The 20,011-nt window shown below is 37.7% G+C and overlaps 1 protein-coding gene across 2 annotated transcripts; it reads right to left on the bottom strand.

Annotated features, from left to right (window-relative positions):
* Window positions 1-3,910: 3,910 nt before the first annotated feature.
* On the bottom strand, window positions 3,911-20,010 carry LOC127621929 (transcription factor AP-2-beta-like). 2 transcript variants are annotated; one of them, XM_052095745.1, is made up of 7 exons: window positions 19,774-20,010; window positions 16,814-17,269; window positions 15,698-15,755; window positions 13,798-14,017; window positions 13,310-13,428; window positions 11,867-12,008; window positions 3,911-5,885 (listed from the first exon to the last, which is right to left on the bottom strand). In XM_052095745.1, the coding sequence occupies exons 1-7, from the start codon at window positions 19,852-19,854 to the stop codon at window positions 5,585-5,587; spliced, it is 1,377 nt and encodes a 458-aa protein (XP_051951705.1). In that variant the 5' UTR covers window positions 19,855-20,010; the 3' UTR covers window positions 3,911-5,584. The 2 variants fall into 2 exon arrangements, with proteins under 2 accessions (XP_051951705.1, XP_051951706.1); XM_052095746.1 differs by lacking the exon at window positions 19,774-20,010 and adding an exon at window positions 17,723-17,981.
* Between the last annotated feature and the right edge of the window lies 1 nt (window position 20,011).

The following is a 20,011-nucleotide window of genomic DNA, read 5'->3' as shown; positions in this document are numbered from 1 at the left end:
CTTAAATGTAAACCCTGACTACATCCTTAAGGTTTTGCAGATGTATTCGTGTATAAAGGTTATAATTTAAGATGACTTGTTCTCAACTGCAGACAACAAGCTCATTTTAGAACTGAAAGCTTTAGTTTGGATTGAACAGTTCAGCGACTCCCGATATGTGGAATATGATGACAAGTGAATGGAAAATGTGTGTGAATGTGTGTTAGAGAAAACATGAAAGCCAAACATAATCAATCATTAACTTGCACAAACCCAATGAGGCAAAACCACAAACACACATCAAATAAAACCAGCCCTGCCTTGAAATTAACGTGTGAGTATTTTATGAGTGTGTGTATGTGGGGGGTTCGCTTCCTGGAGAGAAGTTGCAATCTTAGATATTTGGGTAGATTACACAAAATCACACACTTAAACCTATAGCCGGTTCTCTCTTTCTGTTCACAGACAAACTTCAATGCAAAAGAAAAACTACAGACACATGCTGTACCTTAAGTGGTCGGCATCTAAATATGTTCATGTTCTCTGCCTTAAAACTGTCATTCGGTATGTATTACCTTAGTGCGGAGGGAGGATGGTCCCCAATGCTGAGGTGAGAGTTGAGAATGAGGAGGTCATGGCAGGTGTTTTAAGTCAATGATGCATTAAATAGAACTAAAGTTATGCATACAGAGACTGTGCTACAGCAATTAACGACATCATGAAAGATGACAATGATTAACCATGGCATGCTACTGTAAGGAATCTGTGCAATCTATAGATGGGGATAATATTAGTGTCCATGTGATAAAGAGATCGAGGCACTGAGACTGTGATAGGTAGAGTGTTTTTGTAAATGTTAGTATTGAGTTTGGGCCCAGAGCAGATAGAGAATGCGTTACTGAAAACATATTTTGAGAGTGTCCAGAGATTGTCCATTGATAGCACTGTTAGTTTGTGGCCCATATGCACTTAAAATCTTAATTGATCCACTAACTTTGCTTTTGATTTCCTTCTCATTCACTGTGGGCACGTGTCATTGCTGTATTAATCGCATATTTCCGTTTGTTTAGCAGCTTGTGGTTTTGTCTTTTTCAAATAGTGACTGAAGTGGGGGAGGTTGTTTTAAGAACGTTTCGACTTTTCCACGGGCTGTGTCACACTTTGACAAGCTCGCGGACTGCTTAATATTCATAACGATGTCGAGCTGTTTCGGGACGTTGAATATAATAATAATAATATACACTGGGGGGAAAAAACAGCTCAGGATCAAATGGGCCAATTCTCCACGCCTGACACCAACTGCCGCCGAACTCTCCCGCGATAATGAGCGGGATTTGTTAAACAGTAAATTAATGAATAATGAAATATCCAGGTTGATTAGTTAGGCTTGCGCGGCCCGCGGTCATGCGCCTCGAGCGGGAATTTCGCGCGCCCAGCGCGTGTCTGGATAAACCATTTTTAGTCAATTTCGTGATAGCGCGCACGTCGACCCGCGCACAGACAAGGCTCTTCAACGTCCTCGTATAACCGAAAAAAATATGATGATGGAAAAGAGACTTACATCACCAGGTTTTAACCCCATTAGTCTGATTCCTTTACTCTTAACTCACCGAGTCCCCTGATAGCACACGTAGATATATATATATATATATATATATACATATACACATATAATATCTGGAAGCCGTTTTTTTTTTTTTTACCTTGTTTGCTCATCTGCAATAGTCTAATAAGACACATGTAAATAAGTAGGCCTATATGTCTTGGATGTTAATACGACATTAAGCAGATGTTTTTGATACATTTAAGATTTGGAATGTTTGTAAATCGGATCTTATTAAGATATTTAGATGCTAAGTAGTACGTGATGCTTTCCAGATGATAAAACAGACATCTCAGAGATATGCTGTGTTATCCAGGGTTAGTGACCATAAGTTTAAGTAGCCTATTTTGTGTTAGGCTACTACTATTAGGCAACGATATTTCCTATTTTGTCATTGTATTTGCCATGTGTGTATATAGGCCTATATATATATATTAGCTACGTGTTCCCTGGGAATCGAACTCATGGCCCATTTTTTTAATGATTTAAATGATAGCAAAGCCTCCTGGTATATCATACCACGATCTAAATAACTGAGATCAGTTTTCCCCATTCTGATGGTTGATGTGAACATTAACTGAAGCTCCTGACCCGTATCTGCATGATTTTATGCACTGTAGGTCCTACTGCTGACACGCGATTGGCTGATTAGATAATGGCGTGGATGATAGTTGGTGCCAGACGGGCTGGTTTGAGTATTTCTTTAACTGCTGATCTCCTGAGATTTTCACACACAACAGTCTCTAGAATTTACTCTGAATGGTGCCAAAACCCAAACAACATCCAGTGATCAGCAGTTCTGTGGACGGAAACGCCTCGTTGATGAGAGAGGTCAACAGAGAATGGCCAGACTGGTTTGAACTCAGATATCCGCTCTTTACAATTGTGGTGAGAAGAATATAATCTCAGAATGCTATTCTGAGATGCGGATTGGCGCTGTTTTGTCGGCACGAGGGGGATTTACACAACATTAGGCAGGTGGTTTTAATGTTGTGGCTGGTGTGTGTGTGTGTGTGTGTGTGTGTGTGTGTATATACATTGGCGATTGTGTTTTGCCTTCCTTTCTTACATAAATTGGAAGCATCAAAATATAGGCTTTGCTATCATTTAAATCATATTTAGATGGGGGTGGGTCTTAAATAGACCCATTGTTTTATATGTTAAATGCATATTCATATTAGCCTTTGGACAATTTTATCAACTAGAGGTTTATGATTAAATAATAACATTTGTTTTAAAAATCAATCATTATTATTGACTATATATTAAAAAAACGTATTATATTAGCCTAGATATGATTTGGTCTTGTGGGCTTTTGTTCGATCTTTTTTTTTTTTCTTTTCTTTTGGAGGTAATAAGAATCGGGTTGGAGGGTAGAATGAAAGATCTCTTCTTGTGTTGTTTCAGGTCCCGTGGGTGAGTGCGAGACTAGTCTTTTTTTTCTGCTGAAGAGAAATCTGTGAATCTTGTAGAGATCCACGTCGCTCGCGGACATGCGGGTGCTGCACCTGGGTCACAATACTTCACGCTTGACAAGTCACGCGACGGAACCCGCGGGCCACGCGCTCCTCCGCATTAAATACACCAGCGCGAGCTGATGCGCACGGGGACTCTCGGGGGTCTGACCTGCGGCCGGGATACGAGTTCACTTTACTGCCACGACCGCGGACACACGCCTTCAAGCGATTGTTTTCGATACATTTTTGACATTCTTTGCTTGGTTTCAAACGAGACCGAGGAAGTTGCAAAATTTTCATTTCCGAATTGATTTTATTTGCTTTCTGTTGATTTGCATATAAGTCAATGTAAATATGAGACAAAAACAAAATGTTTATGTATAGTAATAGCCTAATAGCCTACAAATAATTGTAACCACTATAAACATTGTTTAGGCTAAACGAATACTATTTTTTTTAATTAATATTTTAGTTCTAGCCTAGATATTTGATAATAATTTTCGATGTCTTAATACGTTATTCTGCGGTAGCCTATTAGTTTTGTAATACTATCATATCCTGTGCATCCTGTGGTTCTGCTAAGGCTAGCTTAGACCTCTTGACTGTCTAAATATGAATAACTTTCAACTGGAGCAAATCAAAATAAACTATTTACAGGGACTGATGTGATTGAACTAAGTGAGCATACGGTTTGTGCATCTAAAATTACATTTTGTAGTTATGCTGAAATCATGGACACTAATTCTAGTGTCGCATTTCCTTTTTAAGTAAACAGAGCAATTTTGAATATAAAGTTCACATTATTGAGACCAGATCCACATGAGTGTAACCACACATCAACAGTTACAATAAAACACGATTTATTCTTATTTCGAGGTAAATGAAAATCACCAGACAAGAACCAACTTCTACCCTTCACCACATGACACCGTAGGCCTATCTATGAAACATAAAAATACAAGATGCTATCTAAACCAAGCGTTCACCCACGCACAGAGACAGTCACGAATAAACGACCCAGTCTGTTCCTATGTACAAACGTCCATTAAATTAAGCATAAATAAATATATACAAACATAAATAAAAGAGCCTTCCTCACACAGAGTATATCAAATAATACATTTGACAAAGTCCAGCTTCCGGGACTGAGAAAATGCGCGCCCACGAGCACAGAATGAGGTGAGCGCGTGGCCGTGTTCCAGTACGCGCAGTCACCTGCCATTACCTCAGTTATATTCAGCCTATAAGAATGTCTATAAAATTATGGACAATTTTTATGGCTGTTTTCAAAAGTCTTTGTGTGATGCTGTCGACACCATGGTCAAAGCAAGCTTCCATTCAGATGAAGGTTTTTAAAGCAAATAAACAATATTTAGGCCATAAAACGTGATTTTTGTCCATGATGATTTGGTCTGTGCAAATGCATGTAGGCCTATTAAGTAAATAGTTGAAGCAATAGATGAAATATCATTGAAACAATAATGATTTCAGTTGGTCAACCAACTTGATTGCCATGTTTAAAGTAGGCTCACTCACTGAAAATGTCCTCACATTTTCACAGAAATGAAGACGGCACAAGCAACAGCATTTTTAAATACAAAGAAATACAACCGAATTGCTCTATACTGTAAATTTCGGAACATTTAAGCCTAAAGTTGTAGATTTGGCTTGGACATTGTTGGGGTTGCAGCATGAAGCATTTACATGTCTCCATTGATCATGGGCTTGTTTTGATTATTAGGGGGGTTACCTCCCACCATCCCCGCCGGAATCTACACCCCTGTTTAAGCCACTGAAAATGGCCCAGGTTGTTTTAAGAGAAAAACAAAAAATCTTAGGTCAAAAGTTTGACTTATTCTATGTTTATGAATGGATTAATTGAGGAAAAGCTGTGATTATAAAAATATGGTGTGTGTATTGTATATGGACAGCTGTAGCAGTTGGAGCATGACACTAGCATGACACTTTTTCACATTTACAGCCTCTTTTTGGCTAACGCTCATAATATCATTGCTGCATTTATTACTAAATCTGTTATATTTGAAACACATTGTCTCCCTTTGAAATTTATGAGGAGCACATTGTTAATTTGACAACCATTTTTTGATAGCATGATTGTTGTATGAATTGTTGCTATAATTTTGTATAATTTAATATAGAAGTTAAATGTGGACCCAACGATATTCAGAGCAAACCTGTCCTTCTGCATGCTGACCATTGCACTCATGAACACTCAAATATCAGTTATCAAATTCATGAGCATGTGTCTAATGGAGAGCCGTAATATGTCATACTTTTATACACAAAAGCACACCCGCACACACTCCTCAAACATTTGCACATGATGAGATGAAGATGATGAACGTGTCACAGCAGAGATGTGTCCTCCAGTCTCTATTAATGTAGCATTCCTTTCATTTTTCCATAATCTGTTTTCCATTTCACACCAGAATGTAAAACGCAATGTCATAAAACTAGTTTATAGAATCTCTGAACATCTCCAGTGATGTTTGAATCCCCTCCTTCCTTGATGTATTTCCACAATTCATTTCCTATGCTTTTCCTCCTTTTCACCACCTTTAGAGCCGGGTCCATCTCCAGGTGTGTGTCGGTTGGAAGTGGGGTTGTTCAGGAACATCTTGTCGAGACCTTTAAGGGCTTCAGTCAGGTAGTTCTGCAAAGCCGTGAGGGCGGCACAGATGGCTGGAGAACCAAAGCCGTGTGTGATGAAGCTGAAGTGTGACAGGCAGCTCTGGATTCCTGGCTCCAGGATGGGCGAAGGCCGAGAGTTTCCCAGTGGCGTACGATCCTGAGCCAACAGGTCTGTAAACTCCTTACACAACTGCCTGAAGAGAAGAGATGGAAAGAGACAGAGATGATGAGTTGAATTTCATCAGTTAAAGGAATATTCCGGGTTCAGTACACGTTAAGGTCAATGGACAGCATTTGTGGCATAATGTTGAATACCACTAAAATCTATTTCAACTCGTCCCTCCTGTTCTTTAAAAAAAACACAAATCGAAGTTACATTGAGAAACTTACAATGGAAGTGAATGGGGCAAATTTTTTGAGGATTTAAAGGCAGAAATGTGAAACTTGTAATTTTACAAAAGCACTTACATTAATTCTTCTGTTAAAAAAATATATTATTTAAGCTGTAAAGTTGTTTAAATTGACATTTTTACAGTCACGTTTGGGTTTGTTGACATTACATGACATCAAAGTTGTAAAATTGTCTATAACTTTACACAGAAAAGTTTAGTAAGTGATTTTATCACACTAAAATAACATGCATATTGTATACGTCTTGTGACTATTATTTTGAAACAGTGAGTATTTTAACATTTACGGATTGGCCCCCATTCAATTCCATTGAAGAGCCTCACTGTAACCCAGATTTTTGCTTCTTATTTTTTAAAGGAGGGGCAAGATCTGAGAGTGGTGGTGGCGTAGTGGGCTAAAGCACATAACTGGTAATCAGAAGGTTTCTGGTTCAATCCCCACTGCCACCACCATTGTGTCCTTAAGCAATGCACTTAACTCCAGGTTACTCCGGGGGGATTGTCCCATGTAATAAGTGCACTGTAAGTCGCTTTGGATAAAAGCGTCTGCTAAATGCATAAATGTAAATGTGAGTTAGAATTAATTTTTGAGGTATTCAGTATTATCCCACAAATGCTGTCAATTGATCTTAACTTGTATCAAACCCAGAATTACAGATAACACTCTTTTTTTTCCCCAGTTTATTAAAAAAGTAATGTTTACTGTCTTTTCAGATTGACATTAGCTTATTAGACATTAGTGGCTAATTCAAAGTTAATGTAGATATGTATTCCAAACATGTATTTAACCTGCTTATCTATTAATTGTTGTTGAACTACACTTTTGTTTACCCTGTAGGAAAATAACCTTGTCCCTGAGGTCCAAGTCAAGTCTCATGTCTTTCAAGGCCAAGTCTACTGTAAGTCAAGTCTCAAGTCTTTGATCACAATGTCAAATCAAGTCTTATTTTATTTTATCATTATTATTTTGGCAGCAGTCTTTATCTGCAGCTGGTTAGTTTAATAAACCCTGAATAAGGCTAATTCAATCTTGAAATATGATAACTGACTACTTGAAGGGATTGCCTTGTTTATTTATTTATTTAAACTTGTCTAATAAAGTACATACGGTTTTACTTTAATCATGGATTTCATTTTTATTCAGGAAACAATCAAGCTATCCATTTAATTTATTTGCTTGTTTTTGGCATTAAAAGAGAACAGATTTCATGCAAAAGGAAAACAAGCTTTGTTCATAAATCTTTAGGGATTTAAAGCTCTTTATTCTATTTTGCATTTGCCCTTATGAACATATAACATAGTGTTTATAGTTTAAACTGTGGTATTTTTTGGTAGCAAGACCGTGGTAACCTCAGGTAAAATCAAGTATGGAATGTCACTATGGTAAAATGTAACTTGAAAAATAGCCTGAACGCATTTAAAAATATAAATACACAATTTAAAAACTTTTTTTAGATGTATAAACCTAACTTCCCTAATAAAGCCTAGCATAAATTTAATAGAGCTGTAGTAGTAATATAATATTTATTATGAATATATTTTTGCCTAAAATACTACAGTAAATTCATGATAAAAGTGGTTATGTATGAAAAATCTGCTAATTTATGTCTGTGTATGTCACTGTTTTCTCAGCGTTAATGCTGTTTTGTCGGGCCGTTTAATGTTTCTCACCGAGATGTTGGAACCAAAGAATTCAGCGCCGAATTCAAATGTTTCCGTGTCTCGCGCCATTTTTCCTCACTGGTCCTCGCAGCGCTGTGATGTTGAGAACTGTTTCACGAGACGCGTAAGCGCCTCTGAGTGTGTGTTGGCCAACCGAAAAACAAAATGATTTGTGTTTTTCACGAGTCTATGATTTCGAGTCCGAGTCGAGTCGTAAATCAAATTATTTTTTGTTTTTGGTGACATAAGTGCGACTCGAGTTTCCATCTCTGGACATTGACTAATATAAACGCATTGCTTTCTGTTAATGGTAGCCTATGGTAGTGTGTGGTAAGGATGTGCTCTGCCTATGGCAAGGGTTTTCGAACAGTTTGTATCAGTCACAGTTGCACCAGTACATTCTTTCATTCGATGTCTTTATCATCTGTATAGCTGTGATCCAATCAGTGAAAGTCATAACATTACTCCTGGTACATCAAGCATAACAAATTCTTCATTCACTAATATCTGAACCTATCAGAGAGTATGTGCTTGATCTTGAGTCCATATCAATTCAGGAAATGTGACAAACTTACTCGTGGATTACTGCATAAATTTTTCAAGAAATGAATTTGTCATAAGTTGAATTAAACACGGAAATGGAACAGACACCAACCCTGATTCCATTAAGAGGCTACAAAGGACTGTCATTTCATTCTCTTTCATAATACTGTATATTGATACATATTTTTTTAACCTAGTGTGAAATATTGATTATAAAAAGAGCACATACATAATATCAAAGCCACCGCTGTGGCAACTCAGAAACCCTCATTCATGAATAACCAACACACCATGACTACACCATTTGCACATTAAAAATAAAACAGATAAGTATGCCAGATAAAACCGATAAGACATTCTTGAAAATATCAAAAGAAGTACAATATATGGAACTCTCATAAATAATACACACAGTCATAAATTCAAAAGTAAATCGGGAGGACTGCTTAAATTATATTAGACAACAATGTGATTTCATCAGATATTCTTAATAAGAGTAGTGGATGGAATGGGAATGGAAAACACTTGCTCTGGCATGTGTTCTGCAGGTACAGGCCTGCAATGGAGTTTATGGGTGAAGGTATATTTCACCCATAATGAATATATGAAATATGACCATATTGAAAGGTATGTTTCAATAATGTGTTTTTTGGAGCTTCAGAGGAAGTTTGGAGCTTCAATATTTCTCATCCCTAATCACATGCTCTTTGGTCTCTTAAATATTTTTCCTAAAAATTATTAATGGTTCTCTTAAAGGGAACTCTTCAACTTGCTCTGCACATGTACTGGCCATGCATCGTAATAATAATTTTCAGCGCAATGCACATATATTTCTGCTGTTTGTTAGAATAAAGCCATCAAATGAACTTCCGGTCTACTGGGAGAGTTCTCGGCACATTTCACGTTCTGAAAGAGATAGTGCTCTAAATGTTCATGCCTTTACTGCTTTGATTATTGAAATAATATAGGCAAAACTATATACCCATATGTCCCGACATCTGCCTGGACATTAACGACCTCACAATTTGACCTCCATGTGTCCCAAACTGTTTAAACATCTGGACCAGTGTCCTGTGAGTATTTTGACCAAAGTAAGTATCTAAAAATGTTGATAATGTCGAGAATACTCTCTGATGCTTGAAAGGGTCAAATAATGTCAAATAAATTAACTGAGACATTTACACTTCACACATAAAATCTTATTAGTTGACCATACCTTTATATTTTAAAGGCAAGCAGTTTGCATGCTTTTTCTAAGTAAACAAATACTTATTTGGATAGTTCATGCTAAAATGAAAATTCTTTCATCATTTATACCCTCATGCCATCCCAGATGTGTGTGACTTTCTTCTGCTGAACACAAAGGTTTTTGAAGAATATCTCAGCTCTGTAGGTCCATATAATGCAAGTGCATGGTGATCAGAACTTTGAAGCTCCAGTTATCATAAAGGAAACATAAAAGTAATCCATATGACTCCAGTGGTTAAATCTATATCTTCAGTAGCAATATGATAGGTGTGGGTGAGAGACAGCTCAATATGTATGTCCTTTTTTACTCTAAATCTACACTTTCACTTTCAGATGTGAAAGTGGAACTAAACAGGCACCTCATATGGCTTTCAGATGTAAAAGTGAAAGTAAAGATTGGATATTTAGTGTTAAAAAGGACGTTTGTGTCTATTTCTCACTCACATCTATCATATCAATTCTGAATACTTAGATGTAACCGCTGGATTCATATGGATAAAGTTTATGTTTCAATAATGTGTTTTTTGGAGCTTCAGAGGCCTGATCACTATTCACTTGCATTGTAAGGACCAACAGAGCTGAGATATTCTTCTAAAAATCTTAATTTGTGTTCTTCAGAAGAAAGAATGAGGGTAAGGAAATGATGAGTGAATTTTCATTTTTGGGTGAACTATCCTTTAATTATTTATGTACAATTTGCTAGTTACAAGTAAACTTAACTCATCTGTGATTTCTGTATCATTTTTTTTTTTTAATGATTTAAACAAAGTTACAGCTCATCATATACAGTAAAAGGGCAATTTTGGCTGGACACTAGATTAGCAATATGGCACATTGGATTTCCCGTAGTACTTTTTGTGCACTTAAATCTGCACTTGTAAAGTACAAATGAGTAGAGGATAATTATTTAAATTAAAGATGCTCCAAGTTCACCAGAGGTAACACTAATCACTAATGGTGACGTCACACAAATCACAGCTATCAACCAGCTACAACAATAGTCATAAAAACTATATACTTGTATTTTTCCATAAATTCCCTTTGTCTTGACCAAACCTAATTTGTTAACGCGCAAGGGTTTATGGGTATTCCACACAGCTGTAATTTTGTACTTGATCATTTTGAGTTAGTTGTACATGAAACCAAAATATAAAGAACGTGTGTGTGTATATATATATATATATATATATATATATATATATATATATATATATATATATATATATATATATATATACATACAGGAATGAGTATACATGTAACGGGATTACGTATGTAAAATACAAAATATAAGTAACCGTTTTCCACTACAGTTACCATTTATGACTCCAAAATGTGACGTTTCAAGTACTGTTTAATTAGGACCACTTTATTGTTTTTATTAATGACAACTTTAGGATTTACAGAGTAGCTGCATCTTAATTCAAACTAGTTAGTTTAAATAAAGCTTAAGTTGAGTCAACTATTTTTTATTTATTTTTTTCATTATAGATAACTATTAGGAGTCATGTTTACAGTGTAACAACTACATATTTTTTTTTTTTTAATTATTCATATAAAATCCTTGTTTGCTTCACAGCAGCAAGATTGCTTTGAAGTGTGAAATAATCTCCCAAATAAGAATCTGAGAAAGCGTTCATACTTCAATCTCTAAAATGTAATTTGTGACAAACGGTTCAAATGCCTCCAACTGGCAGTGTTGCAGAACCCTGCTGCGGCATCTGCAGTTGTCTGGGCTTGTCAGATTTTGACCCACATTCGCTTTCGCGGCTCAGAACCACAAACAGTCTTGTTGTCCAGTCGGGAGAGCGCAGCGCGCCTCTCTCTCATTCCAAAGCGACAGAACGCGTGTGCCCGAGGCGCGTGCAAGGGCGGGGGCGGGGGCGCGGGCTGACTGACGGGACTTTGACAGACAGACTGTGAAAGACGAGGCGAGGGAGGAGAGACGACCTCAGGCGAAACTTCAGGGGAAAAGCTGGCACTTTAAGACTTGAAACATTTCACTTAAATATAATGAGTTTCTAGCTCGGTGCCAGGCCGAGATGGATAAGAGACGCCTGTTTCTCCTGGACCTGAACTGCCTCATTAGAAACCAGCTAAACGTGTCAAAACGCACCAGGCACTAAGCGGACAGCCATCAAAATGACACGCTCCCCAGAAATCCGTGATGGATTCAAAATTCAGCTCGAAATGTGCCCACACATTTGTTCAGACGAGTGCGGTAGGCATTTGCCAGCTTCCAAAGTAAAAAAAAAATAAAAAAATCTCAGTTAAACATGAAACAAACACTTTGTGACACATTATGCACGTACTTTGTGGCGAGCAGCATGTTCTTTCGTGAGTGCAGTTCGTTGGGATCTGTGTGCTGTCTGTTCAGATATTCAGACACGGCCTTTGTGGGAAATTCAGTTTCACAAATGTAGCCAAAATCCCGAGCCAAATGAACAGCTTCCCCTGGAAACGAAAAGAATATAAATATAATACAGTAAAACAGGAATAGCTTCACATTTTCCCTTGAAACATCTTAAACTAAATACAGCAGTTGCGATTGAACTGAACCAGAGAGGCATATTAACCAAATGAAAATAGCAGTGCAGCAACAATAATGTAACAGAACAAAAGTCAGAATAAGACTCATATACAGGTTTTTACTGGACCATTAATTTGGTGTGGGCATCAGTAACCAAGAAAAACGATTCACTGCCCCATACTTGGTTCAATTATATATAAAAATTGTATTTATACAAAAGGTCTTTAATCTAAAACACTGTAGGGAGCAGCAGGTTAAGAACCATCATAATACATGCATGAGATATTATAAGAGCCTTAACTTGTAAATTTATGGTTGAACATCTAAACAAGTTAAGGCTCTTTCAAAATAATTATATAAAATAGCAGCATTGCTTACAAAATAATTTTATCCCACGCTTCTGCATTTGTTATAAATTTGCACCGCCAAAGGAACAAGATAAAATTTAAAGAAATAAAAAATGTAAAAAAAAAATTCCAGTGTGCTCGCTCTTATAAATGTCCGATTATAGAGAAAGATAAACTCTCTAGGCCATGAAAATTAATATATTCTGATTTTATTGTGTGTATAAAGCGTTATAAGTCCTCTCCATTTTAATGCTATATACACATTTTAAATTTTCCGGGATGTCCGCGTTTAACTTCTGATAATAGTATAATGGAATAATAATAATAATAATAATAATAATAATAATAATAATAATGTATCATTATAATTACCAACCAGCAGGGGGGCATTCTACCCCAAATGCCATTCTTTCACTTATTGGACAGTTCAACTTTTGATTTAATGACCTTGAACAAAACTGAAAATTATAATAAATATTTTGCCTCAAAATGAATGTTAATTTCAGGGATTTTACATAAATTTGTAACGTTTAAAAAAATATTACAATTTAAGTCAAATTGTTTCGAAATCAACCTTTAGACACCACACGCAAATATCTCATGAATCAGGGAAATTTTGCCTTGCATAGTCACAAACAGGTGTTTAGGAACGTAGGCCTACTGTGGTCGTTTTTGTTGCTCTTTAGTGTTTTGGGAGAAAATATAATCAATGGAGCCTTTAGTCCCATTGTACCATATATAACGTGCTGGTATTCCATTATACTGTATTTGATTGTTTCTTTGCTCCCTTGACGGGCCTTAAATCCCAACACCTTATGGTATAAATCCAGGATATGGAGAATGAGTTAACAGGAGAATAAGAAGATGTCTTGCTTTACCTTCTACAAGAGACGTCAGTAAAGTGACGTTCGCTGCTTTGCGTCGCCCCGCGGGCAAATTTAAGCCGATTTTCTCCAGCTTTTCCCTCAGTGATCTACCTCCATTTTTCGACTTGGCTCTGATAAGAAAATGGACATGTGCATTAGACGCTTTTGTCAATTTAAAACATTCAGTGATTGGAAAACAGACTTGTTTTTAGGAGCAGTTTTAAAATCTCGCTTTAGGCTGGATTAAAATAAATCTCAAGGTCCGCTGATTCGGCAAGTTTAAATCGACAACTGCATTCTTTATGGCAGATTCTGCAATTTTATTGTGCATGGATCACATTTATAGCTTAAATGTCTTTCAGATTACTTCAGGACAGAACTGCAAGTAAAGGCAGATGTGGTCAGAGTTTTAGACTGAATATTAGATTTTCTTTTTGGAATGCATTGACCTCTGGTTTTGCTTATAATGTGGATTCTGGCGGGTATACAATTGCTCTCACCTCCTCAGAACCCCACCGAGCAGAGAGGCATTCAGGCACTCTGGCGGAGAGAGGCGCCGCTGGACCTCGCCAACCGTCACTTTATATTTGGACGTGGAGCTGAGAAGCGACAGGCGACCCGGCACCGAGCAGAAGACCTCGTTGGCGTTCACGGTGATCCCGCCGATAAGACCATCTTTGTTCATCATGAGAGAAGCAACGCTCTTGTGTGGAACTGGAACTGTTCGAGAGGCACAGACATGCATATATTAATCTCTGTTCTAAAATATAGACCTACTCACATGGGAATGATTTGGGAATTATGAGCACTTTGAACACTGTATGCTTTAAGAAGAAAAAGAAGGCTATTTACAGACCAGACGGAAAATGTATTAATACTACTGTGCAAGATTGCTATTACTGTAAAATAATGTGCAAGGCAATATAGATAGCCATAGCCGGTGCAAATATTATGTAATATGATATATTGGCAAATGAAAGCGCCGTGAGCGCGAGCCCTCGGCTGGTCCGGGTCACGCTGCACGTGTCCGGAGCTGCCAGCGCGTGCTCTTGTTGCTACAATGGAAAGAAAGACAGGATCGTTCATGGGTGCAAACTGTAAGAAAAGCCTATTGTCTTTTGTTCTAATTGATAATATTTCCCATGCATGTTTCCAGCTGTCTGTATCAAAATCTCTGTTTGCCCAATTTGTGCTTGTGACGTTTGTCATTTACATATCATTTTTTTCGGCATTACATTTAGCCTACAAATGTTGTCAGGTACCTACATTTTTTTTTATCCAAACAAGTGTCATGAAAATTCGTACATATTTTAAGAGTTGGCTATTTGTGTGACAGACGCAAGTAATTGCTGTGTAATAGTTGGAAACGATGTCCATCGACGTCATTGGCTGTAGTGAAAGTCGTACGAATTCATACAGTTGCAAGTCATATCATACGAATTAGCCAAATGTAGGAAAGTCGTATGAATCCATACGATTTCGCTGTGAGAGTGTGTAGTTTTTATCTTCTTTCCTGTCAGCTTTGCACTTACAATGTGTTGTGAAAATAGTGACATTTCAGCACTATTTACTACGCACATATTATTATCGATTTCTGATTGACACTCCTAATAACAGTAGGCTATCCACCCATTTTTCAAATCTTACACCATCCCAGTAACTATGCACACGACGTCAAACGATGTCTCCTAATGGGGTAACGAGCGCTCGAGCCTGCGGAGATCTCTACAGGGGATAATAGAGAAAACGATCTGTAAACGAGCTCAGAAACCCATCCATCACAGCGGCCACTTAAAGGCCGTCTCCTCTGGGAGGCCAGTGTTCCGTTAACTAACTTACAGGCAAATGTCCCTCATAACGGACAAATATTAACACGAGCCCAGTGAGTGTTGCTGGAGCTCTACTGACTGAATAAAAGTCTTATCTGAGAGTAAATATGTCAAAACATCTGTAGAAAGACTAGCATTTGTGGTGAACTGTTGATTTTTCACGGTTAGGTTTGCCAATTTTTGTCTAACATAATTGTAAATGTGTGCTAACGTTAAGATACTCAAGGTAGGACAGGATATTATTAATACAAATACATGAAATTATAAACACAAAAATAAAATCCTGGTTTTGACTACAGTTCGATCATCACAGCCAATATGATAATACAGAAATTCAATGGCTTTCAGTTCCACTTGGGCTGGGCGTCAGACCTTTAGAGAATAAGCAGGTGACATCATTTGAATTTCAGATGAGGTTCAGCACATGCGTATAGACGTGCTAAGGTGTGTTCACCTGAAATGACTTTTTGCTCTAAGTCCATAAAACAGAGATTCATATTAGCAGCGTGTTCCAAAACGAAGCGTTAATGAACAAACAAAATTTGCACAATAATGTAATGTTCTCGTTTACCTTTTTTAATGACTGACTGATCCAGGATGTTCATCCCGTTGTTTGCATCCTCCAAAGCCTAAAAATCACAGAATGGTGCGAACACTTTTAAAATGCTGCAAAACTTTGTAGAAAACTTACAACCAATTGTTGAAATTCAGATAAAAGAAAAATACGTTGCATACACTTCTTTTTAATTCAGTTAAATATCAGTGGATCCAATTTTGACAATTTGAAAATTAACCAAAATAGTGAACATCGGTAGTTTAAAAGTGTTTTTATTAAACGTCTCTCTAATACATTTAGCGTTGACAAACAAATCGTGCAGAATTATAATTTACCATTTAGTTTTCCTGGATGATTTTTTTTCATGGTCTTGCTTAGTAAAGAAATGTAAAACCAAATAAGAACCTGGATTTAATTGGGGACACAATTCATTAAAGACTCCACCACATGCCACTAATGTTAGACCCCCTTTTCTCCATTTATTAAAAATATAAATCAATAGATAAATTCTCGTTTGTGTTTATATCCTGCTGAATAATGTGTCAGTTTAAGAAGCGAGGCAGAGGCTCATTGTCCAGTCAACTGAACTGGGACAGGCCTCTGTTTAAAATGTACATTACGCGGTAATGTGTCCATTGACAAAATTAGACGTGATGTGTGCAGAGATATATTGATCAAAAACATATGTTACAATTGTGAACTGATCAGAAGTTTTCGTTTCGAGACTTTTTAGAATGTACTGTAGTCCAATGAAATTTGGACAGATTGATCTTCCTCGACGTATAGGCCTCATTGTAACAATTTCAAATGTCTTAAAATGTGATTACCGCAACATCTAATTATTGCCTTGGCTAGTGCGGCTTAGTAATGAGCAACAAAAAAGGTAGTTTGAATTCTGTTCCTGGATGTTTCTAATGTGTCACAAAAAACGTGGTACAGTGATTTAAAATATAATGAAAACGAAACTAGTTTATTTTAATTGCATGTTTAAATGGCGGCAACAACATTAACAATAAAAAACCCTCTAAGTTTATTATTCCACATATTTTGTGTAATCTAAAATATTATTGTTTTTTTATCCCAAAATATGGGTCACTACCCATACAACAAATAAAACAACTCTTAACCGACCTGTATATCCTCCATTCCGTGCGCAAGGCCATGCAGGGACAGACCGTCTCCCATCCCCGCCTCAAGCCCATGGTGTGAGTGGAGCAGCACGTCCGGTCGGCGCATGGTCGAGTAGTCCCGCCGGGGGTCCAAACCGGAGAGCTGCGGTAAAGAAGCTCTAGGCTGCGGCAGTAAAGCTCCGCTCTCCGTGCCATGCACATCCTGCCGCTGACGGGAGCCCCATGGGTGCTGTTGTGGCTGGTGAAGGGCGTTCAGAGAGTACGGATCACTGACGTGTGAGTACGGGTCCTGACTCTGGTGATACGGGAGCGGCTGGTACGGCGGGGGAAAGTACGGCGGTTGGAAGTCCGAGGAAGGTGTGTGAGAGAGTGGTGGAGCGCTGGAATACGGACCCTGAGAGACCGAGCCCAGCTGGGACAGTCTGGAACTGTGGCTCGGTACACCGTCATGGCGGTCCTTAGAACGGGAAAAGATTATTAATACACGATTACAAACGACCCTATGCAAAGATTTGTTTCAATCTTCTTAGAATTTAAATAACTGTTTTGAATGCCTGGCTGCTGGAAAGGATCTTACAATATCGAAAGCATATTTTGAGGTCAACGAACAAATATCATCGTCCGCAATGATCCATCAATCATTGATCATTTAGATATATTCAAACGGATACACTTGTACATACGTCCTTATTAAAACCCCAAAGCAATATAGAGCAGACTGTAGCTATAATTACACAAAACGACATGTTCAATCTAAAACACAAGCGTAAACTGGTTTAAAGTTACCGAGCTTCAATAGGCTACAAGCCATTCAAGACCCAAACCCCATTTGCTACATTTTGTCTGGTGTATTTTACCATGCAGTAGTTACAAGAAAGTATGCTATTTTACTCTCGGAGCACATACTCACCGTGGAGGAATACGTGTGTACTAACATCTGGGCAGAAAAACACGCGAGGTCAGTCGTGGAGAGAAGAGAGACGCAACAACACGACACAATCTCGCCTTAACAAAGCTCCTCTCTCAACTCCTCATGACCGCACGGAGCAAAACTTCTGTTTTAATCTCAAATGACTCTCTTACAGAACTCTTCTCGATTTCGTTCTTCCTGATCCGCCGCTCTGATCCAGAGTGTGATGCTCCGTCCGAGCGCTTCGCTACACCTCCTCAGAATAATTGTTATTCATGACTCCTCTAATATTGCGGGAATACTTAAAGCAGTGGGGAGCGGCGGAGCGTGAAGGAGCTGCTGCTGTAAGTGACGTCCATTCAGGAGGAGGAAACTCTCGTGCTCTGTTTTATTCCCCTCTCTGTTTGTGGTCCAACGTTCAAGGGTCTGGACCTCTTTCTTTAGCTATTGTTGCCTTTTATGTTATTGTTGTGTGTGCAGACCGAGTCAATTTATCTCCATCCAGAACAATCTAATCGCCGGAATCAGCTGCTTTAAAGGGCAGATGGGACTGAGGCCTCATTCACAACCACTATATTCACCATGTACTCTCACTTTTCCAAAACCATTATAACCACTATACTTACACTAACAAAATTAAACATTCCGTCACTGGAATGTTAGACACTAAAAAGTCCTTAATCGGTTTGCGTGTTTAAATTCTGCGCCATTTTGCAAAGGTAGAACATCTAGAATTACTCATAGCTACTCAGACTATTCTCTTATTATTCCATATTCGCCATCACACTATAAACATTCACATCATAACACTCAACACATGCGTTTAAGCAGTCCTTGTTCTTTGACACACACAACATGCGTACAATCCTATTATACAACTCAAACACTTTGATTATATTTATGGTTGTTTAAGCTGGCCCTAATACATTAATTAAAAACAGGGTGAAGCTATAAAGGTAAAATCTGATAGCTAAATAATTAAATACTTTTTAGGTGATGAAACCGTTTCTACCGGCAGTAATGAAACCGGGCGACAGTTTAAAGTCCTTCACTAATGTGCTCCATTAAATAGCTCCTATAATGGGCGATTTCACGGGCTGGGGTCGAAGCGTTTAATTACACGCGTGACGGTGACTGTGAGAGAAAAGCCATGTGTGACTCTCTGGGTCGGCATCCCGCGAGGCTTTTCCAAAAAAACCACCATAAGTAGTCCTATCCCACGAGCTCGAACTCATTCAGGGAAATCCACGGGACTTTCACGCGTGACAGTGCGCCTTCAACTCCTGATTCTCGGGATGCCAGAATGCGATTGTTTCTCTTATTAGTAAATCAGATGGGTCTCATTAAAATAAAAACAAGCTCTATAAGTTTTCCTTACGGATTTTCCAGTTTATCTTTGCTTTGATTTGATGGCAAGTCTCTTACACTCTTAAAAATTACCAACGGCATGCCTTAATATTTTTTTTTTTTTACTTTTATAAACTTGCAACAAAAATAAAGGGTGGCAACCCCAGTTTTTTTTTTCAGTGTTCACAGCTTTCATAATGTAATATGACTAAGTTATTCAATTACACCGGGGACGAAACACAAATAAATGGAAAATAGTGGAAATTCATATTTAAAGATAAAAAGTAACCTGCCAAAATAGCCCCCAACGGAAGTCTGCACTTTAAGAAGCCAATGATAAAAAAATAATTACAAATATATATATATATATATATATATATATATATATATATATATATATATATATATATATATATATATATATATAATGCATCAAAAACTTCTTAAAAACGGAAGATACAAACTTTGAATATTAAAAAATATTTTAAAATCAAAGGTTTTTTTTTCTTCATTTGAGATACTAATAACGAATATCATCAATTCGTTACAATAACCAACATAGGCTACACCATTTATATAAAATAACAATAATAATACAAGTAATTAAAAAATAGCCTATAGAGAGGCCAAAGGAAACGTATTTTGTTGTTGTTATAGAAATCATACAATGTAAAAACACTGAATGCAGTGTGACTCGTCGTTACCTCATATATATCTTCATACTTGACATTTTCCACCAGTTTCCACAGCATGTTCGCGCGCTGATCCCTGTGTAACGAGTGCATTCATGTGAAGAGTGAAGATCTCATCTCTCTCTCTCTCTCTCTCTCTCTCTCTCGCTCTCTCTCACTGTAAACGTAAAGCTCATAGAATAATCCGCGATTCCTTTACTGTGTTTGTGTGCGCGCGCGCGTGTGCGTGCGTGCTGTAACGCGTTGATTT

The sequence above is a fragment of the Xyrauchen texanus genome, chromosome 28 (assembly GCF_025860055.1).
Source record: "Xyrauchen texanus isolate HMW12.3.18 chromosome 28, RBS_HiC_50CHRs, whole genome shotgun sequence".
Classification (NCBI taxonomy): domain Eukaryota; kingdom Metazoa; phylum Chordata; class Actinopteri; order Cypriniformes; family Catostomidae; genus Xyrauchen; species Xyrauchen texanus.
This window is presented reverse-complemented; position numbering and strand designations above follow the sequence as displayed.

Bases quoted from the DNA above. Each gene is read 5' to 3' on its own strand.
- LOC127621929 (XM_052095745.1), bottom strand. From the start codon at position 19,854: ATGCACTCGTTACACAGGGATCAGCGCGCGAACATGCTGTGGAAACTG. The intron at 14,018-15,697 runs GTAAACGAGAAC...CCTCTCGAACAG, and splicing joins TCAGTCAGTCATTAAAAAAG to TTCCAGTTCCACACAAGAGC. The intron at 12,009-13,309 runs GTAAAGCAAGAC...TTTCGTTTCCAG, and splicing joins ACTGACGTCTCTTGTAGAAG to GGGAAGCTGTTCATTTGGCT.